At 50.2% G+C, this 23,385-nt stretch overlaps 1 protein-coding gene across 1 annotated transcript; it reads right to left on the bottom strand.

Annotated features, from left to right (window-relative positions):
• Nucleotides 1-6,945: 6,945 nt before the first annotated feature.
• Nucleotides 6,946-19,480, bottom strand: tlx1 (T cell leukemia homeobox 1). Its single transcript, XM_059948025.1, has 3 exons — nucleotides 19,033-19,480; nucleotides 16,704-16,941; nucleotides 6,946-7,213 (listed from the first exon to the last, which is right to left on the bottom strand). The coding sequence occupies exons 1-3, from the start codon at nucleotides 19,478-19,480 to the stop codon at nucleotides 6,991-6,993; spliced, it is 909 nt and encodes a 302-aa protein (XP_059804008.1). The 3' UTR covers nucleotides 6,946-6,990.
• Nucleotides 19,481-23,385: the final 3,905 nt, after the last annotated feature.

Raw genomic sequence — 23,385 nt, 5'->3', positions numbered from 1 at the left:
ATTGTATCAGCTTCCACCCTCACCTTAAATATCTCTAATTAAATAATACACACACATTCCAGTCGCCCACCACTCTGTGTAAAACTAAAACCTGCCCCACACACCTCCTTTGAATCTACCCCCTCTCACCTTATAGACAGTTCAATTCTGTGGAAAATGTGTTGTCTGTCTGCTCGATCAATGTCCCTTATCATTTTATAAACCTCTGTCTGGACTCTGCCAAGCCTCCACTGTTCCAGAGCAAACAACCAAAGTTTGTCTCACCTCTCCCTATCGCAGATGCCCTCTAATCCAGGCAGTATCCTGTTGAACCTCTTCTGCACCCTCTCCAAAGCCTCCACATCCTTCCTGTAGTAGTACGACTAGAACTGAATGCAATGTTGAAGGTGTAGCCTAACCTGCAACATAACTTTCCAACTCTTGAACTCATTGCGTCAGAAATAAGTGCGAGTATGCATGTGTCTCTAGACTGTCACGAGAGATCCCCCTTCTGAAACATAACTAGGTGATTACATCTATTTTATTAATGATAAATTAACCAAGATCCACCCACCTCTCCACGTGTCTATCACCTCTACCAACCATCCTCTCCCTCTTCCCCTCCCCACTGACCATTAGAGCATGAGACATAGAAGGTGAATTATGCCATTCGGCTCATCTAGTCTGTTCCACTATTCCATCATAGTTGATTTATTATCCCTGTCAACTCCATTCCCCTGCCTTCTCCACGTAGACTTTGACACCCTTTTCAAAAACCTCTACTTTTCAAGATACCCAGTGATTTGGACTGCACAGCTGTTTGAGGCAATGAATTCCACAGATTCACCATCTTCTGGCTAAAGAAATTCCATGTCAATTCTGTTCCAAAGGGACCTTCTTCTATGCTGAGGCATCCCTTTGGTCCTGGACTCGCCCGCTATTGGAAGCATCCTCTACATATGCGCTCTATCTAAGCCTTTCAATATTCAATAGTTTTCAATGAGATCCCCCTCCTCATTCTTCTAAACTCCAAGGAGTACAGGCCCAGAGCCATCAACTGCTCCTCATGTGCTAGCTAAACTTTGTTGTTTCTGGGAACAACCATTCTCATAGATCTCCTCTGGACCCTCCAAAATGTCAGCACATCCTTTCTCAGGTATGGGGCTCAAAACTGCTCACAACGGGGCCTAACCAATGCCTTATAAAGCCTCAGATTTGCTTTTATATTCTAATCCTCTTGGAATGAATGCTGATATTGCATTTGCCTTCCTTACCACAGACTCAGACTGCGTTAATCTTCAGGGAATCTTGCTCTTTGCACCTCCAATGTCCTGTTTAGAAAATACTCTCCGTGCCTTTGTTCTTTCTATCAAAGTGCATAACCATACACTTCCTGACACTGTATTCCATCTGCCACTTCACTGCCCATTGTCCTTATCTGTCCAAGTCCATTTGCAGACTCCCCCACTTCCTCAATACTACCTGCCCCTACACCTGTCTGCGAATTTGGCCACAGAGTCATAAATCTGGTCATCCAAATCATTGACATGTAATGTAAAAAGAAGCAGTTCCAACACCGATCCCTGCGGAACACCACTAGTCACTGGCAGCCAACCAGAAAAGGCCCCCTTTATTCCCATTCTTTGCCTCCTGCCAGTCAACATGAGGAAATCTGCAGATGCTGGAAATTCAAGCAACACACACAAAATGCTGGTGGAACGCAGAGTCTCGGCCCGAAACATCGACATTGCTTCTTTCTATAGATGCTGCCTGGCCTGCTGTGTTCCACCAGCATTTTGTGTGTGTTGCTCTATCCAAGCTAGCAACTTTCCTGCAATACTATTGGCTCTTAACTTATTAAGCAGCCTCATGTGTGGCACCTTATCAAAGTTCTGAAAATCCAAGTAAACAACACCCCTCTGTCTATCCTGACTGCTATTTCCTCAAAAAATTCTATCTGATTTGTCAGACAGAATTTTCCCTTAAGGAAGCGATGCAAACTTTGATCTATTTTATCAATGCCTCAAAGTACACCGAAACCTCATCCTTAATAATTACCTTCAACATCTTACCAACAACTAAGGTCAGGCTAACTGGCCTATTACTTCCTGTCTTTTATCCCCCTCCCTTCTTAAAGAGTTGAATGATATTTGTGGTTTTCCATTCCTTCTGAACCATTCTAGCACCTACTGACTCTTGAAGGATCACGACTAATGGTACCACAACCTCTTTAGAATCCTGGGGTGTAGTCTATCTGGTCCAGCTGACTTGTCACAGAATTGTAGAACACTATAGCTCAGAAGCAGGTCCTTTGTCCCATCTAGTCCATGCTGAACTATTATTCTGCCCTGACAGCCTGTACCCACATCATAGCCCTCCATAAACCTCCTATCTATGTACCCATCCACAGTTCTCTTAAATGTTGAAATAGAACCTCATTCCACACTCTCACCACCCTCTGTGAGGAAGATCCTCCTCGTGTTTCTCTTAAACATTACACCTTTCACCCTTAGCTTGTGACCTCTCATTCTAGTCTCACCTAACCTCATTGGAAAAAGCACTCTTGCACTTACCCTATCTATATCTATAGTTTTATATACCTCTACCAAATCTCCCCTCATTTGTCTATGCTTTAGAGAATAAAGTCCTAACCTGTTCAACCTTTCGAATTGGAAAAGGCTTGCAAGACTTACCTCTATAACTTCAGACTTCTCAGCCTATAAAGTACCATATCCTTAGTAATAGCAACTACACTCAAATTTCCTGCATACTGTTTGGTTGGTGGGGATGGGGTGAAGGTGTGTTACTGAGGAATGGAGAGTTCGGGTCGGTGAGGAAGGGCAAATGGTATGTTAGTGATATCGGAATTGTGGAAAAGGTATAGGTGGGGTGTGAAGAGGGTTGATCGATGGGAGGTGGAGGAAATGGGTCAGCTGCACAGACTTCCTTCGTGACCGCAGTGTGTAAAGGAGACTGAGAGGGTAGGTTGGGGCGTATAAAGTAATGAGGGCCTTGGAGGTAATAAACGGCAAGAGCCTATCTCACTAACAGAGTGGTCAAACCCCGGGGGCAGTGGTTTAACATATTTTGTGGGAGGATTAGACAGGAAGAAGGGACATTTTTCCATCTGGAGAAGTTGGCCTGGAACTGACCGCACCCCCACCCCTTCCCCCAAATACAAGACCGTGACCTACAGTCAACCGAGCACAGCAGTCAGATTTCAGGTTTCAGCCGCAATGGACCAAATGGCCTCCTTTAGCCCAGTCCATTATCCGCCATCCACACCCCCGTCCCGGTGTGAGTTCCGTTGTGTTAAGTCCGGGCGCAGGAATCTGACCGGCGCCGTGAGTGGGGGAGTTGGGGCATTCGGCTCGGTCGACTCACCCCGCTGCAGTGGTGCGACTCTCCCTAGCTGAGAGCCTCTACCACCCGGACCCGACATGAAAAGTGGGGCGGAGAGGAAGGGTGGTGGTGGGCAGACAGTGCCGGGGATGATGGGGGGGGGGTATTTTTACCACTATCCCTCAGACACACAATGAGTGAGGACAACCCTCGATTCAACCCCAAAGCTGAACCCTCCCTCAGACGGCAAACCTGCAGTAGATGTTTCAGCCGTCAAATTCTTTGAGCTGGAGATTTTAGGATGAGAGGTGACATGATAGTGGTGAAAAGCGGCAGAGGTCGGTGGACAGCCAGACCCTTTTTCCCAGCGTGGAAATGGCCAATAGGAGGAGGCATCACTTTACTGTGATTGGAGGAAAGTACAGGTCCGATGTCAGAAACCAGATTTTTTTGATGGGTGTGTGGAACACCCTGTCAGGTGTATTGGTAGAGGCATCTTCACTGGGGACACTTAGATATAGGAACGTGGAGGACTGTGTGGGAGGGAAGGCTTACGTTGGTCTTACAGCAGGTTAAAAGGTCGGCACAACAGGGTGAACTGAAGGCTCTAAAATATTTTATGTCCTCCGCATCCCCCTCCCCATTTCCCCGACACCGCGCCGGCAGCGGCTGCGGGGAGATTCGGTCCCGGCGGAACTCACTCAGAAACAAGAAGACGGACAAAGAAAAAGAACTTCTGTTTTATTTACACTGTTTACATGTTAGTGGTTGGAACATCACACGCGCAACTCCCGTGACCCGACCACAAAACAGCGATATCACGAAAACGCTGGGTCAGAGATGGAAGTGCTTTCGGGATCGGGCGCAGATTTAACTCCCACACACCGGGGTCCCGTATCCTTCGGGAATCACGGTTTCACCACGCAGGGTCTCCGGGGGTGAGCGCCAGCTCCCCGGCTGTCAAAGTAGATAAAGGGGGCGCTGTTCGGAGGGTCCTAACTTGGGCGCGTATTAACTGCCCGTGCGCCACACCTAAAGTTTGCGTCCTCGCTGGGGCCGCACGGGAAGAACTGTGTAGAGTTTTGGCCACCCTGTTACAGGAAAGACATGGCTGAACTGTAAGGACTGCAGAGAAGTTCTGCAATGAGTAGAGGGCTAGAGCTAGAGAGAAAGGCTGGCCAGAATGGCCTTTATTCTGGAAAGAATAAAGAAAGAATAAACCTACGAAAGAAGCAGAAAGAAGGGCGGTCACATAGAAAGCTGTAAAATCACATCGATAGGGTGGACAGTAACAGTTTTTCCCTAGGGTCGGGCAATCCAAAACTAGAGGGCATAGATCTAGGCTGAGAGGGTAGCATATAAAAGTGACCTGCGCGGCAACTTTTTCACGCAGAGGGCGGTGCCCGGGCTGCCCGAGGAAGTGGCCGAGGCAGGAACAGGTACATACAGAGAGGCGGGGCTTGGAGGGATATGGGCCAAAAACAGGAAATTGGCACTGGCAGTGTGGGCACCCAGGTCGGCATGGACTGGCAGGGCCGGGTGGCCTGTGCCCGTACTGTATTGCTGCATGACTTTATCATTATTTCCCTACGGATAAAGTGGGAGTGGGGAGAGGGGATGGGTCTGGAACAACCTGCAGGATCCGAGCAAGTAGGATGGGGAAAACGGGTTACATCATCGGCCTCCCAGTGTCACCTCGGGGGCGGGGGCGGGGGAGGGAGAGACCCGGAGACGCCTGCCGGTGATGACTGACCTCCTCCGACTGCAGGACGATGTGCCCCACCCCAAATCTTTCCATCTCATTTCCAAACTGCCTGGCGGACAGACCCTTAGGCGCCAGGTGCCTGGGAGTGGCGCTATAGACATGCAGGATATTCTGCCCCCTCTCCAGAGACCGACCGGACCGGTGTGCATTTTGCTCTCTTCTCGAGCAGTCCACTCTTAAAACGGGAAAAGTTCCACCGCGAAGTTTCTGTCCTTGGAAGCAACATTCATACAAAAATAAACCCGAGATTCTTCAAATACACAAAGCCATCGTGTAGAAACGGCTCCACTTTCCTCATTTTAGACATAATTTACACAAGAAATGTAGAAAGGTGATTACTGAAAATATTTATCATAAGTGCATAACCTTCTTGTAAGTTTTATCCCAGCTAAGGGCGGGCTGGTGTGTTGAAATCATCGTAGGTTTTAAGATTTCTGTCACACACGATTAAAGTTAAAATTGACCTTCAGAAAACAAAATACTTTAATCACTATTTTACCGTTTTATACATTTATATGTTTTATATACTGTTTGTGTGTGGGTGTGTATGTGTAGGCGCGCTTTCAGATATACTTTTAGAGTGTACTCACTACATCTTACAGAATTAATCCCCTTCGCCGCAGCCCAGGGATAGGTTCAGTGTGTTAGCGTTTAAAGTGTGAACTGGGACCTCTTACTAACTGGATTTTTTTTACTAACTTGCCATTGGCAGAGAGCGGGCACGGTTTGTCATCGTTATGAGAACTTGTGTAAACTGCCAACAGTCGATCTCCCTCACTGTGTCTTGGATGAGGAGGAACCTCCTCCTCCGTCACTCACGGGCAGGAACGCCAGGCGTGGTCTGGCAACCACAATCACCCGAGCCTCCAAGGGCATTGCGCCGCCGCTCCCGGACACCAGGTGTCGCTGGCGGAGAAGCAAGTTCACCTCCCATCACGAACCATCAGCCGGCTGCTTGAAACCTGCAGCAGAACCAGCGGTTGCTGGGAATACTGGGTAGGTTGGGCAGCGTCTGTGGAGAGAGAGAGAGACAGAGCTCACCTTTCAGGCACAATGAAATGTTTCTGACCTGAAACGTGAGCTGTTTCCCTCTCCGCTGACACAACCCGAACCAATGTCTTTCCAGCGTTTTTCTATATGTTTTGTTTCAAATGTCTTGCAGCAAATTAAGAGTTTGAAACAATTTAATTTGGGCATAAGAATGTGGCGTTGGCGAAATTACTATGAATGAAGGTTGGTCATCGTGACGGGAGGGGGACAACGTGAAGGAGGGGTGTGTCAATGTGAAAGGAGGGGAGTCACTGAAGGATGGGTATATCATTGCTAAGGGGGGATCTGTGAAGGGAACGTCACCATGAGGGGTAGAGTAACTGTGAAGGGAAGGGGTCACTGTGAAAGGGTGTTCAATGTACTGTGGACGGGGTGGGGGTTCACTGTGAATGTGGGCGATCACTGTGAAGGGGAACTCTGACACTCAGGCCAGTTGCTTCACTGAAGGTTGGTGAGTCACCCAGCCCCAGTTTGTACTTGCCGCACCCCCGTCGTCTCAGACACTTTGGAACCGGCCAGTTGAGGGTCTTGGGTGGAGGACGGTCTACAATGTGGCAGAGGGCTGGCTGACGCCGAGAGCTGTGAGTGCGGAGTCCTTGTCTCCCTCTTTGCATCTCTACCGCTGGCTCTCTCTGTCCCCGAGGTACCCTTCGCTGGCTCTGTGCCTGTAGACAATCAGTTTGCGTTGCCGGTTGCCCGGGGCCCATGCAGTTTCACGCAAGGTGCCAGTTACCTGACCTCGCCCTCGGCTCTCTGATCTGCTCCGGGAGTCCGGCTTCCAGTACCGGCAAGTCCCGGTGTCTCGGCCCGAAGCGAGGAGCAGGAGCCCGGGGGAGAGGGAGTGCTGCGGGTGACTATTCGCAGGATGCAGCCACAGAGGTGACGGAGGCGATCTTACTGTTGTCGTCCGACCAGGGCGTCAGGTTCTGTAGCGCGAACAGGGAGGCGTTGTGCAGGCAGATGGGGTCGGGCTGGATGGGCTGGGTCAGCGACTTCTGAAAGGCCTCTTGCTGGAGCTGCATCAGGATGCGGTTGGCCTGTTGCCGCTCTGCCTCTCTCTCCTCCGCCGTCTGCCGCCTTCACCCAGGAGCAACCAGCAACCGAAACAGAAAGAGACAGACTCTGTCAATCAACCTGACCTGGCGCCGGCCTTGGGGTGGGGGGAGGAAGGGGTAGGGAGAAGGGTGAGGGGAGGGTGTGACTAGGTCTCTACTCCCAACAAACCTTCCCCACAAGGACTGGAAGTGGGGGGCTCAGCGGACAGGAGTGGGCAATAACTATTCAAAGTTCAAAATAAATGTATTGTTAAAGTACATATTCGTATACCACTCCGAGATTCGTTGACGGGCACTGAATGAATGGCGTTATCGTAAGATATAGGGAGAGAATTGGGCCATTCAGCCCATTGAGTCCCTTCCGCTCTTCAATCGCGGCCGATTTTTTTTCAATTCCATTTTCCCTGGTAACCCTTACCCTTCGTATCAATCAAGAACACATCAACCTCTATCTAAAATGCACCCCGATGACTCGGACATAGAAATCTACAGCTCATTACAGGCCCTTCGGCCCACAATGTTGTGCCGACCATGTAACCTATTCTAGAAACTGCCTAGAATTACCTTACGGCTTTAGCCCTCTATTTTTTTAAGCTCCACGTACCAATCTAAGAGTCTCTTAAATACCCTATTGTATCCCATAAAGAAATTCCTCCTCGTTTCTCCTCACCGTTTATTCTGAGACTGTGCCTTCTGATGGAAACATCCTATGCAGCGGCTTTTTCCCACTCCTACCAGACCCTCGAGGCAATGCTGTGTTTCACAAGAAGACGACAGAGACAGCCCATGGTGGACCAACAGTCTGCTGGAGGAACTCAGCGGGTCGAGCAGTGTTGGGGTGTGGGGGGGGGGGGGAAGAAAGGAATTGACTGCGAAACTTCGCATTAGAACAGTTTGTCACTTTCACACCCCCTTCCCGGTGATGAGGTCACGTTCTCTGTCTCCCTTTCGGTACTTTGCACTATTTTAAACAGCATTACAATGTCTGCACTGTTTGCTGTTTATACGCTGTCGCGGTGTTTATTGTTGTGTCTATTGTTACCGTGTGGTAAACCATGTATGCCTGTCCGGACACGTCCCTCTGCCGACTGTTCCTGTGGCTCCTCCCACAGACCCCTGTGGACACGCCCCTCTGCTGACTGCTCCTGTGGCTCCTCCCACAGACCCCTGGATAAAGGTGATTGGGGCACTGCTCCTCCCACAGTCTTCAACATGGTTGTGCCCGTTTTCGCTGTTAATTCAAGCCTATCATTTTGTACTCTACTTCCAGTCTCTTAGATAGCGCATCATACCGTGCACACGATTTCGCGGTATTTATTGTTGTGTCTATTACCGTGCACACGATTTCGCGGTGTTTATTGTTGTGTCTATTATCGTGCACACGATTTCGCGGTGTTTATTGTTGTGTCTATTACCGTGCACACGATTTCGCGGTGTTTATTGTTGTGTCTATTATCGTGCACACGATTTCGCGGTGTTTATTGTTGTGTCTATTATCGTGCACACGATTTACTCTGTGAGCTTCACAGGAGCAAGGAATTTCACTGCACACGTGTGTCTCGACACACCAACTTCTGCTTAGACCCTTTGAACTACTGACTCAGGGGAGGGGGGCAGAGGGGCCTTTCACACGACTGATCAGAGATATTGTGCTGGGAGGTGACTCCGATACACAGAGGGACAGAAACTCTCGCGGTCAGCGTTCCCTCTCACAAGTAGCCATGGCCACCTCACTTCGGGTCTGCATTAGGAATTTTCACCGTCGCTCTTCACGCGCCCGTCAATGGACAGAAAACTTGCTCTTTCTCAGCATCAGCGCGGTTGTCGCCCCAGGCGAACTGCAGTTCACCAAGGGCTGTTCATTTATCCCGTTCACATTGCCCCACCCCCTCCCACAGTCGTCGGTGTCCAACTTTATGCTTCTACTTATTAGTCGATTTGGTTCATAGGGAGTTTCCAGAAGAGGAGCCAATCAAAGGAGATAGTCCCACCTAATCCCCACCTCCCGCTCAGAGTCCGCCAATCAAAGAAAGAGCCCCAGGTCACAGCCACCAAACAGAGGAAGCACGCTCTATATTCTCTCGCAATATCCAACCAATAGTCGCCCTTTGCCACGAACCCGCAGCTTTCATTTCTGCGAAACTTTTTTTTCCAAATTCATACTGTAGTCTTCAGTCTTTGCCACCCACCATGTGTCACAGATCCTCCCGGTTGGAAAACGGCACGGCAGAAATACCGAGCAATTCTCACCGGCACACTGGGTGTGTGTGGGGAAGCAGAACACTCGCGGCCACCAGCGAAATCTCAACCCCAATCAGGGAATGTAAATTAGTTGATAACCTGGAATCAGCAGTATTTACGTCCGCGATACTAATAGACTGTAGCTCAAGATGGCTCACGGATGAGGAACTGGAGACAGGCCAGTCAGCAATAGAGCCCAGGAGCAGGCTCTTCGGCCCATCACGTCAGCCCTGATTACCAGGCCAAATGCCTCGGATACGTCCTGCTAATGACCGGATGGATCCGGACGAATAAATTAAAGGCCAACAGGGTAAACAGCCAGCTCCATCACTGGCACTAACCTCCCCAGCATCGAGGACATCTTCAAAAGGCGATGCCTCGAAAAGGCGCCCCCCCCCCATGACCTTTTCTCATTTTTTCTCATTGCTACTATCCAGGAGGAGTTACAGGGAGTCTGAATACGCAACGGTTTAGCTTCTCCGCAATCAGATTTCTGAATGAACAACTAACTCTCCCCTTTCTTTTGCTCCCTTTTGGACTAATTTAATTATATATCTAGATGATTTAACTTGTAGCTTTTTATGTGTTGCAATGTACTGCTGCCGCAGAACAAATTTCACGACGTACGCCGGTGATATTAAACCTGATTCTGACTCTGTTCGGGAGAGTCTCCAGAAACTGCCGCGCTGGAACCTTGAGCGACAATCTACACAATCTCTTGAGATTCAGCAACAAAAAATCTGCTGGATGAACTCAGCGGGAAGAAAGAAATCGTCGACGTTTCTGGTCCTCCCTCATACGCTGCTCGATTCGCTGGGTTTCTCCAGCAGATTGTATGTTGCTCATCTGTAAAGACGCTGGCTTATCCTTTCCCCCGCTGGACGCCCCTGCACCCAGCGGCGCTGATGGATCACGGGCCAGTGCTCACTTCTCCCAGCGCCAATTTCCTGCCTTCCTTTCCAAATCTCGGATGTGAAACATAAAAAAAGAGATGCTGCAGATGCTGGAAATCCAGAGTAGGACACACACACACACACACACTACTCAGAAGAAACTCAGCGGGTCAGACAGCATCTATGGAGGGGAATAAACAGTCGAGATTTTGTGTGCAGATCCTTTTTCGGAACCGGAAAGGAAGGGGGAATAAACCAGAATAGGAGAGAGAGAGGGGAGGGGGAGGAGTACAAGCTGGTAGGTGATAGAAGAGACCAGTTGAGGGAGCAGGTGGAAGGGGGGTGAAGTAAGAAGCTGGGTGGTGATAGGCAAAAGGCTGAAGAAGAAGGAATCTGATAGGAATAGTCTGAATCCAATTCTGCGCTCCTCTGGGTTCCGGACTGTCGTAGACAACCACCCCATCAGGATCATAGAACGATTACAGCAGCGGGGCGGTCACTCATCTGGAGCGTGCACTCCCGCCCTTTGTCCCTGAAATGTGGAACTGCGGATCACAGCTCCAAAGGTGCGTGGCCGGATGCTGTTTAAATGTGATCGGCCGAAGCGACCCCAGCGTTGTTAAAACCCCAGTGACGCCACGCCCCTCTCCCCAGAGCCACGCATTTTCCCTCCCAGAGGGTAATGAGCTGCCAGAGGAGGTGGTCGAGGTGGATAAATCGTAACATTTAAGGTTACAATTTTAATCGCAAGCATTGAGATAGGTCGTTGGAGGGAAAGGACTGAGAGGGTTATGGGGCGAATGTGGGTAACTGGTCCTAGCAAGAAGGATGCTGTGTCTAGCATGGACCAAGTGGGCCGAATGACCTGTTTCCGTGCTGTATTACTCTATGATAATATGAAGATACTCATTCAAGTTCAATTTAAACCCTATAAAGAAGCATATCAGCCCCTTCCAACTGTGGCAGGAGGTCCCAGGCTTGAAACATTCTGTGTTAAAACGAAATGCTCCCTCCACGTTTGGTTGTGGCACCTTTATACCGTGCCGACTGCTTCTGAACCCTCTACCAATGGGAATCGTCAGCTCTCCACACAAACAAGAGAAAATCTGCAGATGCTGCAAATCTAAGCAACGCACACATATTGCTGGAAAAACTCAGGAGGCCAGGCAGATTCCGTGGGAACAAAGTACAGTCGACGTTTCGGACTTTTTTTCCCCGTAGATGCTGTCTGGCCTGCTGAGTTCCTCCAGCATTTTGTGTGTGTTGCTCTGTCTAAACCGCTCGTGACTCGAAACCCCTCGCTCAGATCCCTTAACGACATTTCCTGATCCACTAACGATATTCCCTGTCGCCTAACGACATCCCCTTTCCCCCAAACATTCCCAGATTCCTTAACGACATTCCCCTTTCCCCCAAACATTCCCAGATTCCTTAACGACATTCCCTGTCCACTAATGACATTCCTTGTTTCACCAACGGCACCCGCTGTTCTCTAACGACATCCCATCTTCCCCTAAGAACATTTCCGGATTCCCTAACGACGTTCCCTGTTCCTCTAACATTCCCAGATCCCCAACTACAGTCCCCTGATACCCTAACGACATTCCCTGTACGATCCTTGCTTCCAGGAAAATAAATCCAAACTTCCTCAAAGCTGAGGAGCCTCATCTCGGGAATCATTCCGCTAAACACCGTAAAATCTGGGTAAAATCACCGTAAAATGCGCGATGCAGGATTATATCGGCGGGAAGCACATTACTCGGGATTATTAGCACACGTTATACGAGATATCACGGGGTGGATGGTACCGAAATAAGCCACTCTGCCGAACCAGTCCCTGCTAGTGTTTACTTTCCACCTGGAGGCTCCACATCCCCCAACCCCACCCCTCCATTTCCTCCATTCTCAGTGTGAACGAGCAGAAATGCTGGATGAGGGTTCGATTTCAACGCTTAAGAGAAGCTTAAATAGGTAAATGGATGGGAGGGATATGTAGGATCACGGCCCAAGACTGGGTCAATGGGACTAGGCAGAACAATAGTTCAGCACGGACTAGATGGGCCGAATGGTCCGTTTCCGTTCTGCGATTCCGTTCTTTCCTCTGCTCGCTCCCTTCCCGCTCGAACACTCATCGACGCTCCCCACCGCTCCACACTCCCACCGCCCCCTAGGGAAAGGGGTTCCTGTGGATTTCCCTCGCTGACACCGACGGTCTCTGTTTCCCTCGTCCCACCAGCGGAGGCGCACTCTCTGCTCCGTTAGAACCTTCACAGATGTACACGGACCCCCTCTCCCTTCTTCTCTCAAGTGAAAGGTTTGCCCGTCGCTTCAGGCTTTCCCTGGTGTCAACGACTCTGCACTTCTTGCGCATTCCTCGCAGACTTCCGCTGCCTTCTGTCCACGGACACCTTTCCGTAACAGGACAACCAGAGCGCACGCTCTCTGCCCCCTAACAACGCTCTGTCCAAGTGAGGAGCATTCCATTCTTGTTTTCGGGCCCATCTCCCTATAAACAACCCCAAATGTTTGTTTTAAGGAAAAGGCTTTGCTGCCTCGGGTACAACCTGCCCTCGCTGGCGTCCCTTTGATCCTACCCACCGTCCAGACCCGCACTTTCCAACCTGACCTTTCCATTCCTGCCATCTTGCTGGGGTTTATCGGGGTTCCCAACCACACCACCCCCCCCCCCACCAACCTAACCCTCGCTTTCACCGAAGACCATATGTCAGTTCTCCTTTTTATTGACTGTTCGCATCTGGTGCCACATGCAGACCCGGCAAATGCGTTTTGAATTTCGGATTGTGATCGGGAGCGGTCCATGTCTGCCCGCCAGCGAGAGGCATCGTCCTCACCCGGAATCGCAGCTATGAGTACGCGGTGAGAATTTACAACCTGGCCTGACCTGATTTCCGTGACCCACCGAAACAATTGCACTTTAAACGGCCGCCCGGCCCGGTCACACGCAGGTGCCGCAAAACTAGGCCTCAAAAACGGGGCGGCAGCGGGGGGGGGGGGGGGGAGGCAGAAGGGTAGAGGAAGTGGTGGGGCAGAGAAATAGGATGGTGGGGGAAATTGAAACATAAAAGGGGCGAGAAGCAGAAAGGGAAAAGATGAGATAATGTAAAGAAAAAGAGAACTAAGACAGGGACAGAGTTTTGAATGGGGCGGTGGAGAGAGGGGAGACCGAGAGCGGCTAGCGGGGAGAATTGTTCCTGGAAATTGGTTCGCCTCATCATTATATCACGCAGTTTTTTTTTTCAGTTCAAAAACTGGGACAAGTTGTGTGCGTTAGTGCGAGAGAGAAAATCGAGAAAGGAGAGGTAGAGAGACGGAGGAAGAGAGAGGGGGAGAGAGAGAAATGGGGTGAGTGGGAGAAAGAGAGGTGACAGAGGGTGTGGGAAGGAGGGAGAAGGTGAGGGTGCAAGCGGTTTGGGTGGGGATGAATTGGGAGAACGAAATCCGTAACGAAGGAGGAGTATTTAATATTTCTTCTGCGAACTCTGGACCTCTCGCTCCCAGTTCTCAATCACCTGACTGTCGGGGGAGCAGTCACTGTCCAGGCCGACAGCCGGGGTAGTGGGCTGGTGTGGGTGGGTGGAGAAGGAACGTGCACGAAATCCCAGTGGTCCGGCTATGAATGTCTGAATGCAGGGGTGGAGGAATGAAATCTCTGCCGATCTGGTTGTGTCACAAGAGGAAGCGATTGAAGGGGCATTGGCGGTGGGGGTGGGCTAATTAACTTCAGGACTGACCACCGAGGCGACAGGCATTGAAGATCAGAGTGTGAATGGGGCGAGGAGATGAGGACGCGGGAACGAACACCGCTAGCAGCATGAAACCATTTCCACCTGAAACAATGATGGAAATGCCTGGTGAATTGGAAAGCGTCCCCGAAGAGAGAAGCGGTCTCCACTTTTCATCGGGCCAGACCCACTGAGTCTGTCTTGATTCCGGGGTCCAGCATCTGCAGTGTTTTGATGATGCTGATAAACTCCAGGAATCATCGGGTGGTGGGGGTGGGGGGCTGGACCGCACTGGGAAACTTGGTGTCCATATCGTGGCGTGCTCATGATAGGTATATAGAGATCTCCTGGAGGCGAGACGGGCCGGAACCTCTTCGAGGGACAGGTGTTTTCAAAATTACACCACGGCGAATGGATTCGGGGAGATGCTTCCATTTGGCGGGAATTGATAACCAGGAATCACCAGAACAGGACGAACGGGAATCAGGAGTCCATCCGTATAGGACGGAGCAGGGGGAAGATGGAACTCAGCCCAGTTGTGGTGGTGTGGGGGGGGGGGGGGCTAGATGGTGGCAGGTCTAAGAGTAAGGGAGGTGGGTTTGGGACGGGCAAAAGGGGTTACTGCGATATTTTTGTTTTTTTTTAATCAAATCTGTTTGCTGATATCTGAAAACTTTCCTGCAGTCTATACTCGCCACGCACATCTCCAGTTCTGTAACTTTGTGTCCCAGGACTCTCACCCGGGAAACCAACTCAATATTAAGAACACCTACGCTCCCTCGGCCTCCTTCTTCCCCTCACCTTTCCTTCTTTCATCCGCCTTCCCCCATTCACCCCCTTCACTCCCCTCCACTCTTCCACCTTCCTCCTGGCCGTGGGGCTCCAGCCCCCCCCCCCCCGTTTCCCGTTCACCGAGAAATCTCCTGCTCGCTCGCTGGAGTCCGATCTTAGCACAAAGCCTGCGGCTCCGGAGGCATGGGCCAAGGATACAGGACGCTTCTCCCGCTTCCCCCGATCTCTGTGCAGGAGTGCAGGCAGGAATCGGGTCAGGTCGGACTAGTTCATCCCGGAATCGGGAAGCCGATCAGTGTTTATTCACAGGAAATCTAACAGAGTTTCTCTTTGTCTTACCAGAGCGGAATTCAACACGGATCACGGCCTTTCACCGAAGAAGGCGGAGTAAGGTTGTTAGACAGCGGAGGAGGTAAAAGCCGCCCAGGATAATTCCCTTCTGAAACTCTTCCGCCTTTTCAACATTTTTAAATTTTCTTTTTTCAGTAATTGGTTTCGGCTGGTTTGAATAAGAAAACGTCCATTTCCACCAGCAACAATTACCCAAGTCAATTACGATCGAAATAATTAATAAATAAACGTTAAATTGTGCAGGTCAGCCTGTTTTATTTAAGGCCCGATGAGGGTGGCAGGAAACTGGCGGGGAAAAGGTTTCACCGGCCTGTACGTACTTGATCTTGGTTACTAAACTCAAACGAGCAAATGAGATAAAGCATTATTACCAGGAATGAAGGGGAACCGGTGATTTCGATCAGCCGCCCCTATAGAGGTTTATTCCCACGCCACCCTTCCTTTCTCCGGCCACTTTTAATTTCTCCTCCGTTCCTCTGTTATTCCTGCTTTCCTTTAACCCTCGCCTTTCTTCTCCGTCAGAGCGAGTTCCTCGTTGGCCCCACTTTCAGCGTGAATAGGCTTGTCCTGAATGTCCGTTCGATTTATTTATGTTAACCCTTTTTACCAAATCTTTTCACTTGATAAAAGAAAGCCAGTTCCAGCTCCGCATTCCCGCTTCCTATCCACGTTAAAATTTAAATATAATTTATCGTCCAGGCAGCATCCACAGAAATGAATAAACAGTCGACGTTTCGCGCCGAGATCTTTCATCAGCACTCGACCCAAAACGTCGATTGTAGACTCTTTTCCATAGATACTACCTGACCTGCTGAGTTCCACCAGCACTTTTGTGCGCGTGTTGCTCTGGATGAATTTCCAGCATCTGCAGGATCTCTTGAGTTTATCGTCCATTTAAACAGGGGTTAGACGATTTATCAGTTCCCACCTCCCCACCCCGGCCCAGAAGACAGTCTTCCTCAAAGGACAATCGAAGTAAAGAGCTTACATCTTTCCAAGGCTGGGGGTGGGGGGGGAGTGTAGGCGAGGGAGGAAGAGTTTCTGGGATAGATGAGACAGTGGAGTTCCATGAATCTATGAAATGGCAAATCAGCCTCGAAGAGCCGAGCGGCCTCCTCTTGCTCTTAATCCCAGTGTATTTAGGACGGTGTAAAATGTTCCCTATTGCCCAACTAAGTTCTGAAAGTTTGACACAACTTTTTCAGCTTCTGTAGAAAGGAGTTCTGCAGTGATGTTACCACCATTCTGTTCAATCGCCGGCCACAGTTGCCGGGTCCCGCAACCCCATTTAGATGCTGATTTTTTAAGAACCTTTGTGACAAAATACAGACTGACCCCCTTCACTTCCATCAGTCACTTGGTCGGCGCGTTTGCTACTGTGAGGGTTGAGGAGGGAAAGAGGCCGGCGGGGGAATGGCGAGGCAGGGAGAAGGAAGGCTACAGTTCTCAGCCCAGGGATTTGGCCTGTGTCTCGTCCCAGCCCGGCCCTTACCTCCACTTGGTCCGCCTGTTCTGAAACCAGGTTTTCACTTGAGCGTCGGTCATTTTCAGGGCCTTGGCCAGCGCTGCCCTCTCGGCCGACGCCAGGTACTTCTGGCGATGAAAGCGCTTTTCCAGCTCGCAGATCTGGAGGCGCGTGAACGAGGTCCGCGGTTTCTTTTTCTTCGGCGGAGTGCGGTTTTGGTACGGGTGCCCTATCCTCCGGGTCACGGTGAATGGCGAGAGGGCCACTGAAAAAGAGGACGGGCGGGTGATGAGGAGAATCTCGGAGCCCGGACAGAGTCGCGAATCCCCGGCCATTGGGGCGCATGGCCACCCAGTCCTGCGGGGCAATGAGTCACCATATTTCACTTTAAAATGAACTTAAATCACGGACTAATGATTTCACAGACCAACCCGGCTGCAGATACCTTCCTCCTTGGCCGTCCTGATTCATTCTTCGTGTGTTTAATGTGAGGGTCCTTCGCCCTTCGATATGAATAAATGTCAAATTGTTGGGCTCAAAACTATCCATAAATACTCAAGGGTCAGTGTTAGTGTGAAGGGGATGGGGAGGTGTTGGACAAAAGGGCGGGGGCACAGAAATACAAAGAGAGAGGAAGGAGAGAGAAAATGAGGGACGGATGAAGTGCGAGTGTTGGGGGACAGAGAGAGAATGGTACGGGGTAGATAGGTGTAGGCACAATCTATCAAAAGCGAGTGTAAGAAAATTAAATACGCCGAAAACGGGAAAGGTTTCGGGAGGGATCGAGTAGGAGTGGGGAAATTGATGAAACATATGGGATTACAGGTCAGTAAAGAACAAGCGACGTGAAGGAGAAATGGAGAGAAAAGAAAGGCAGTGTGGGTTGGAGGGAAAAGGTTTGAGACAAAGTTACAAGGCGGAGACTTCGGGCCTGTTGCCGCACCGGTACACCCTCGGCCCTCGGCTCCCTGCACCCCGGGGCTGTTTGACAGGGTGGGCGAGGAAGGGGGAAGAAGCCCTTTTTATATTCTATTAAAACCCATTGGGAAATATCACAGTCTTTAAGTAAAATATATTTCACCCGTCTCCCGCATTTCAGCGCGGCAGCCCGGCCCGGCCCGGCCCGGCCCGGGGACGACGAATGTGCCGTGGGATCCTCGAGCAGAAGCGGCGAAACTGCCCAAGGATCCGCAGCCTTCTCTCGGTAATGCAGCGGCAGAAATTCGGGGAGTTGCGCGGCGAGAGAGGCCGAGCCGGGGCATCGGAGAGGCCTGTGTACAGTCTCATAAAAAGGCCACACTGATAACTCCCCACTTTCAAAATCCACGTTGTAAAAAAAAACTGAATTATAAAATCATTGTCTTTAAAACAGGTTTCGTTTAATAAACATACGACACTGAACTAGTGTTATGTGCTGTTTTTAACTATCAGTTTTAAAACACAATTTATCCCGACAGATTATTACATTTAAATCCAGTGATTAAATCACACACTTTTAGCATTAATGTGTGATTAAACAAGAAGATTTTTATGGATGCATTTAAGTACGTTATAGTTTCATAAAATAAAACGTGTATGAGATGTATTTGAATTTTACAAGCTAACATTAATTTGTAGATAATCGATTCAGTTTTATATTGAATTACGATTTCGCCTCCAGCTTTTCACCGTGTCTCGCTACATGTGACAATAATAAATCATTACCAAATGTAATAATTATTTTAACTTCTCAGACCTCCATATTTGCAGATAAGTGGTTTCACTGAAGAATTAATTCTGGAAGTAGTTTTTGGACAAATCTTTACTGAGTGAACTTAATCAGTAAAAAGAAAATCCAAACAAATACTGGACTTCAAACAACCCCAGTCGCTCCGAAGGGGACTAATTCGTTCGGGTTTTAGATAAAGTCTTCGTGAATTATGGAGGGATGTTTAGTCGATACTCCGGACCTGCTTTAATACAGGTCAGTCAGTTCTTTAATTGTGTTAAATGTTTGGAAGGCGGGAGTTTGTGGATAATTATCAGATCATCTTTGTCCCTTGGTTTTACCGATTCCAATCAGTTTTTAATTTAAATTGGTTGGTTCTATCTCTTTTTAATTAAAAAGAAATCACATTCTATTGATATAAATCCTGACCGTCATTGCCAAAATATCCTAAAGACGATTCCTGGCGGAAATGCCGCCCCGGTGCCCGCGTTGATAATTTCAGAGAACAAACAAGGAAGGTTAGGAAATAAGGATTGCTCCCGGACTCTGACGATGGAGAAGGGGTTGGAATTGCGAGTGATTAAATAGAAGGGGATGGTGCTGTTGTGGGTTTAGTGGTCTTAACTCACCGTCCCCGTTCCCCCTTACCTGTGAACCTGTCCTTCGTGTACCTCCTGTTACTCTCCATCCACGGGAATGTCATGTTGCCCAGGGCATTGTTGGCGGCTGGGCCAGGCGCGCCACCCGTGCTCATGGGCTGGTGAACGCCGGTGGTCACGGGCCGATGGGCAGGCACCCTGATGACACCCGCTGGGTTCAAGCCGTTGCTGTTCATGCCCAGGTTGACGCCGTACGGACTGGCCAGCGAGGACAAGCTGCAGGCACCGTTGTAGCCGCCGCCGCCGTTGTTGGCGTAGTTTACCGGTACGTTGTTGTAACTCCCGCTGACCATGCATCCTAGTCCGTAGTCCACATCCTGGAGCCGCGAATTCGGAATCATGCAACTTCCTTGATCCGGATTGTTCAAGATCTGGTCTATTCCAAAACTGATGGGTTCGTGCTGAGAGTGTGGATGCGGTCCGCCCAGTGGATCCATCCCTGCTCAGAGGGGTTGCCCGGTAACCGTGGCGTTTCCCAGGCGCGATACCCGCTCCCCCGATCTCCCAAACAAATAAAATTCGCCTCAGTTCTGCGGCTCCTCGGAGCGGGCGAAGCGGCAGCCGGGAGGCTGGTGTTATTTTGCAGGAGGATTCAGAGTCGGCTTCGAAACCGAAACATCAATCATTGTTTGCCAGGAACTCCGAGACAGAATGCATCCTGGACTAGTGGGACTGGGGAGGGGGTGGGCTGTTCTTTATTGGCTGGGATCGCAGTGACAGAGCCGAGGAGCGAAGGGGAGGGGGGTTTAACAGGGCAGCGAGGAGCTGAACGGCGGGACCTAACCTTATAAAGTCAAGCCAGAAATTCATGCCAAAAGGTTTTCGGATTCTCGAATTATTCATTCCAATGGTCCATACTGACCGGGGCTGAGGAGATATCAGGTGGTGCGTTCTCAATCATACCCTACAGGTCAAACCGCTGGTCGGAATGTACAAGTCGCACCCCCCCCCCCCCGCTCCCCGTGCCCGCCCCGTTCCAGAGCTACCAGACGTCAACGAACCGGCCGCTTCGTCTGCCGCGGGCACCGCGCCGCTCAGCTAAAGAAGGTCCCAGTTCCCTGCACGTTGAAAACCGCCAGAAAGATCATTGAATAATTCAGTAAACCCCTTCATGTGACCTCGGCGTGAATGGTCTTTGTAAAACAGGATTGTATGTAATTTAAAAAAAAATCTTGTTGAATTCTAAAGATTGCGAAGGGCGCGCTGGAACAGGCATGGGTTGGGACATGAAACCGTGAAGAATAAATATCCCAAAGGCAGCGCAAAATACACACACAACAACAAGGGAACCAATTCCAGCTGGCAGCGAGACACTCATGAAAACCTTCGTTGCAAATTAATAATATATAATTCATTCACCCTGCCTATAACATCGGCAAATTTGACTAAATCATTGCAGGAAACTATAAGGCATAAATTATACATTTCTGTTAACTTCATGACAATTAAAACATTGGAAATTGGATCTGTTTTAATTCGGAAACGAATCCGGGGCATATTTCCTTTAACCGGCGGAACACGGACAGCAAGTCCTAATGTGGAACCAAGCAGGCAGCCGGGATCAGACCGGGCTCCGGGGGAGTCACTCCCAGGAATTTTTGGAATTCTGTCCAGACGTCTCGGTGTTCGGGCAGCGTTCAATGGGGAGATTCAGGAGTTTTGAAACCGGGGTGGGTGGGAGGGGGAGGAGAACAGGGAGGAGGGCAATGCTGGGGTAACAGGCAGCGGCTCTTGCTCAGGATTCTATCTACGCATGACGCTGGAGGGAAAGTAATGAACGGGGAAGTTGTGTAGGTATGTATGTGTGTGTGAGAGGGGGAGGGGGAGGTGTTGGGTGTGAGATGAAGTGTAAAAGTTGACGTACTGGAGGTCAAACAGTCCCAGTTAGTGCGCGGGGCCGCTGTCAGCCCGGGAGATACAAGAAGCAGAGGTCGGTGCGGCGCCCAGTTTCACACCCCGAGCCCAGCGCTTCTGCTCAGTCTCTGCGCCGGCACCTGCCCGCTCCCTGCCTGTCAACGTCGCGGCAGCTCCGCGTCTAGACCCAATTACACTTCTACCTGGAATTTCCCCACCCCCCCAACCACCACCACCTTACTGTCCCGACACTCCAAACCAAACCCTCATCTCCACCGTTTAGGTGAAGCGGCGGATTTGAACGATTTAACATTGATGTCCAAACTCAGGACGTCTAACATCCTACATCGTTCCCCCGCTCTCCACTCTTTGCCTCTCACATTAGGTTGCGCAGCGCAGAAAGAGGCCTTTCATTCCCGGGCCTCTCTCTGTCAGCCCAGCTCGCCCAGGAGCTCTGCCTCAAGCCCAAATCTAATCACTTCCCTCGCCCCTCGCAGCGGCCACTTCACGTTCACTTCCCCTGTACCGCTGCCCCGACCCTCCACCCCGACCTTTGCATCGTCAGGCGACCCGAATCGCCCTTTGCTGATCTTATTTCAGCCCGTTATGATCAGGTACCAGCATCAAATCCTCTCTGAAACTCCGATCAGTATAACCTGCTTCTCCAGTCTAAAGCTGGAGCTGAAATCTCTCTACTCGGGAGAGTTCCTGTAAATCTGCCCTGCACTCCCCTGGGACCGTCGCATCCACCCCACAGGGTGTAATGACCAGAGCACAGCCCTCCGCCTCTGGCTAGGCCGGTGTTTGCACAGCGTCCCCAGAACCTCGCAGCTTTTGCACTCTCTCTAAACTTATGAAGCCCAGAAGCCACGAATGTGGATAAGGCCATAAGACATAGGAGCAGAGTTGGGCCATTCGATCCATCGAGTCTGCTCCGCCATTCCATCATGGCTGATTTATTACCCCTCTCAACCCCATTCTCTTACCTTCCCCCCCCCCGTAACATATGACGCCATTACTAATCATGGACCTATCAATCTCCGCTTTAAATATACCCAACGACTTGGCCTCCCCAGCTGTCTGTGGCAATGAATTCCACGGATTCACCACCCCCTGGCCAAAAAAAAAATCCTCCTAATCTCTGTTCTATTCCCTGGCTGTGTCCTCTGATCCCAAACTTTCCCGCTGCAGGAATCATCCTCTCCACGTCCACTCTGTCTGGGACTTTCAGTATTCGATAGGTTTCAATAAGACCCCCCATTATTCTAAATGGCAGCGAGAACAGGTCCAGAGCCATCAAGTATGTTAACCCTATCATTCCTGGGATCATTTTCGTAAATCTCCTCTGGATCCTCTTCAACGTCCAACACAACCTTCCTTGTCACCAAAATTGTGATGTAAGTATACAAGTTGTCCTTTCCTTGCGCGCCAGGTTTCCCTTTAGCTAACAAAGGCTCAGACCGCTTCCTGTGTCCGTACCTTGCCCCTGATTTTTTTTCTTTTTCAAATCTTCTCTCCATCTCTCAGCCCTACTCTCCCTATATCTCGCGCCAGCCCCTTCACTTTACCTTTCCCCCTCTCCTAATCTGCCACACCTCCTTCACTCTCGGGTTCACCTCGTCTCACTCTTACCCTCCCCGTTACAAAGTAAAGACTGGCCATTTCCGACTGAGGTGCACGGGAACTTATCTTAGAGGTGGAGAGTCCGGAGGCCGGATCACTAGATGCGGTGAAGGGGACTAAGGGCGATGGGGAGTTGGCACAGAAGAAGGGACAGGCCTGAGGCAAGTCAGCCATCATTCCATTGAACGACAAGACGGGCCGAGTGGCTTACTTCAGCTCTATTGTTTTGTTTTCACTTTGACATCCATTACTTTCATCTTTCTTTTCTCTTTGTCTCTCACTCGTGCTCTGTCCCACTCTTTTCCCCCTCTCTTTGTAACCGCCCTCCCCTCTTTCACCCCTTGCTCTGACTCTATCATTGGCACTTATACACTCCTTCTCTCCCGCTCGTCTGCTTCCACCTCCCTCATTCACGTCTGACTCTCACACCTTAGTTCACTTACACACTCACACATCCCCTCTCACTCACGCTCTTCCCCTCTCCCCTCACTATACACGGCCCTCTCACACTCACCCTGTCTCGGAAACCTTCATTTACTCTTTGTCTTCTCTTCACACCGTCTCTTAACTTCCTCCCCCCTTGCTATGATCCACATGGCTATCATTCTCTATTTCCTTCCCTCTTTCCCCCCTCCTTTATCTCTCCTTGCCCTCCGCTGCCTATTTTCACAGTTTTCTCTTTAACACCTCTTACACACTCCCTCTTTCTTCACCCCTCACCTTCAACCTCTCCAGCACCTTCCACATTCTCCCTCTTATTCATCCTCTTGCACCCTACCCTCCTTTCAAACACACTCTCATTCCCTCACCGCGCCCTCTCCCCAGATCTTCACCTCCTCCCCCACCCCCCGACCCCGCTTCTCTG

Source organism: Hypanus sabinus, chromosome 22 (assembly GCF_030144855.1).
Source record: "Hypanus sabinus isolate sHypSab1 chromosome 22, sHypSab1.hap1, whole genome shotgun sequence".
NCBI lineage: Eukaryota > Metazoa > Chordata > Chondrichthyes > Myliobatiformes > Dasyatidae > Hypanus > Hypanus sabinus.
This window is presented reverse-complemented; position numbering and strand designations above follow the sequence as displayed.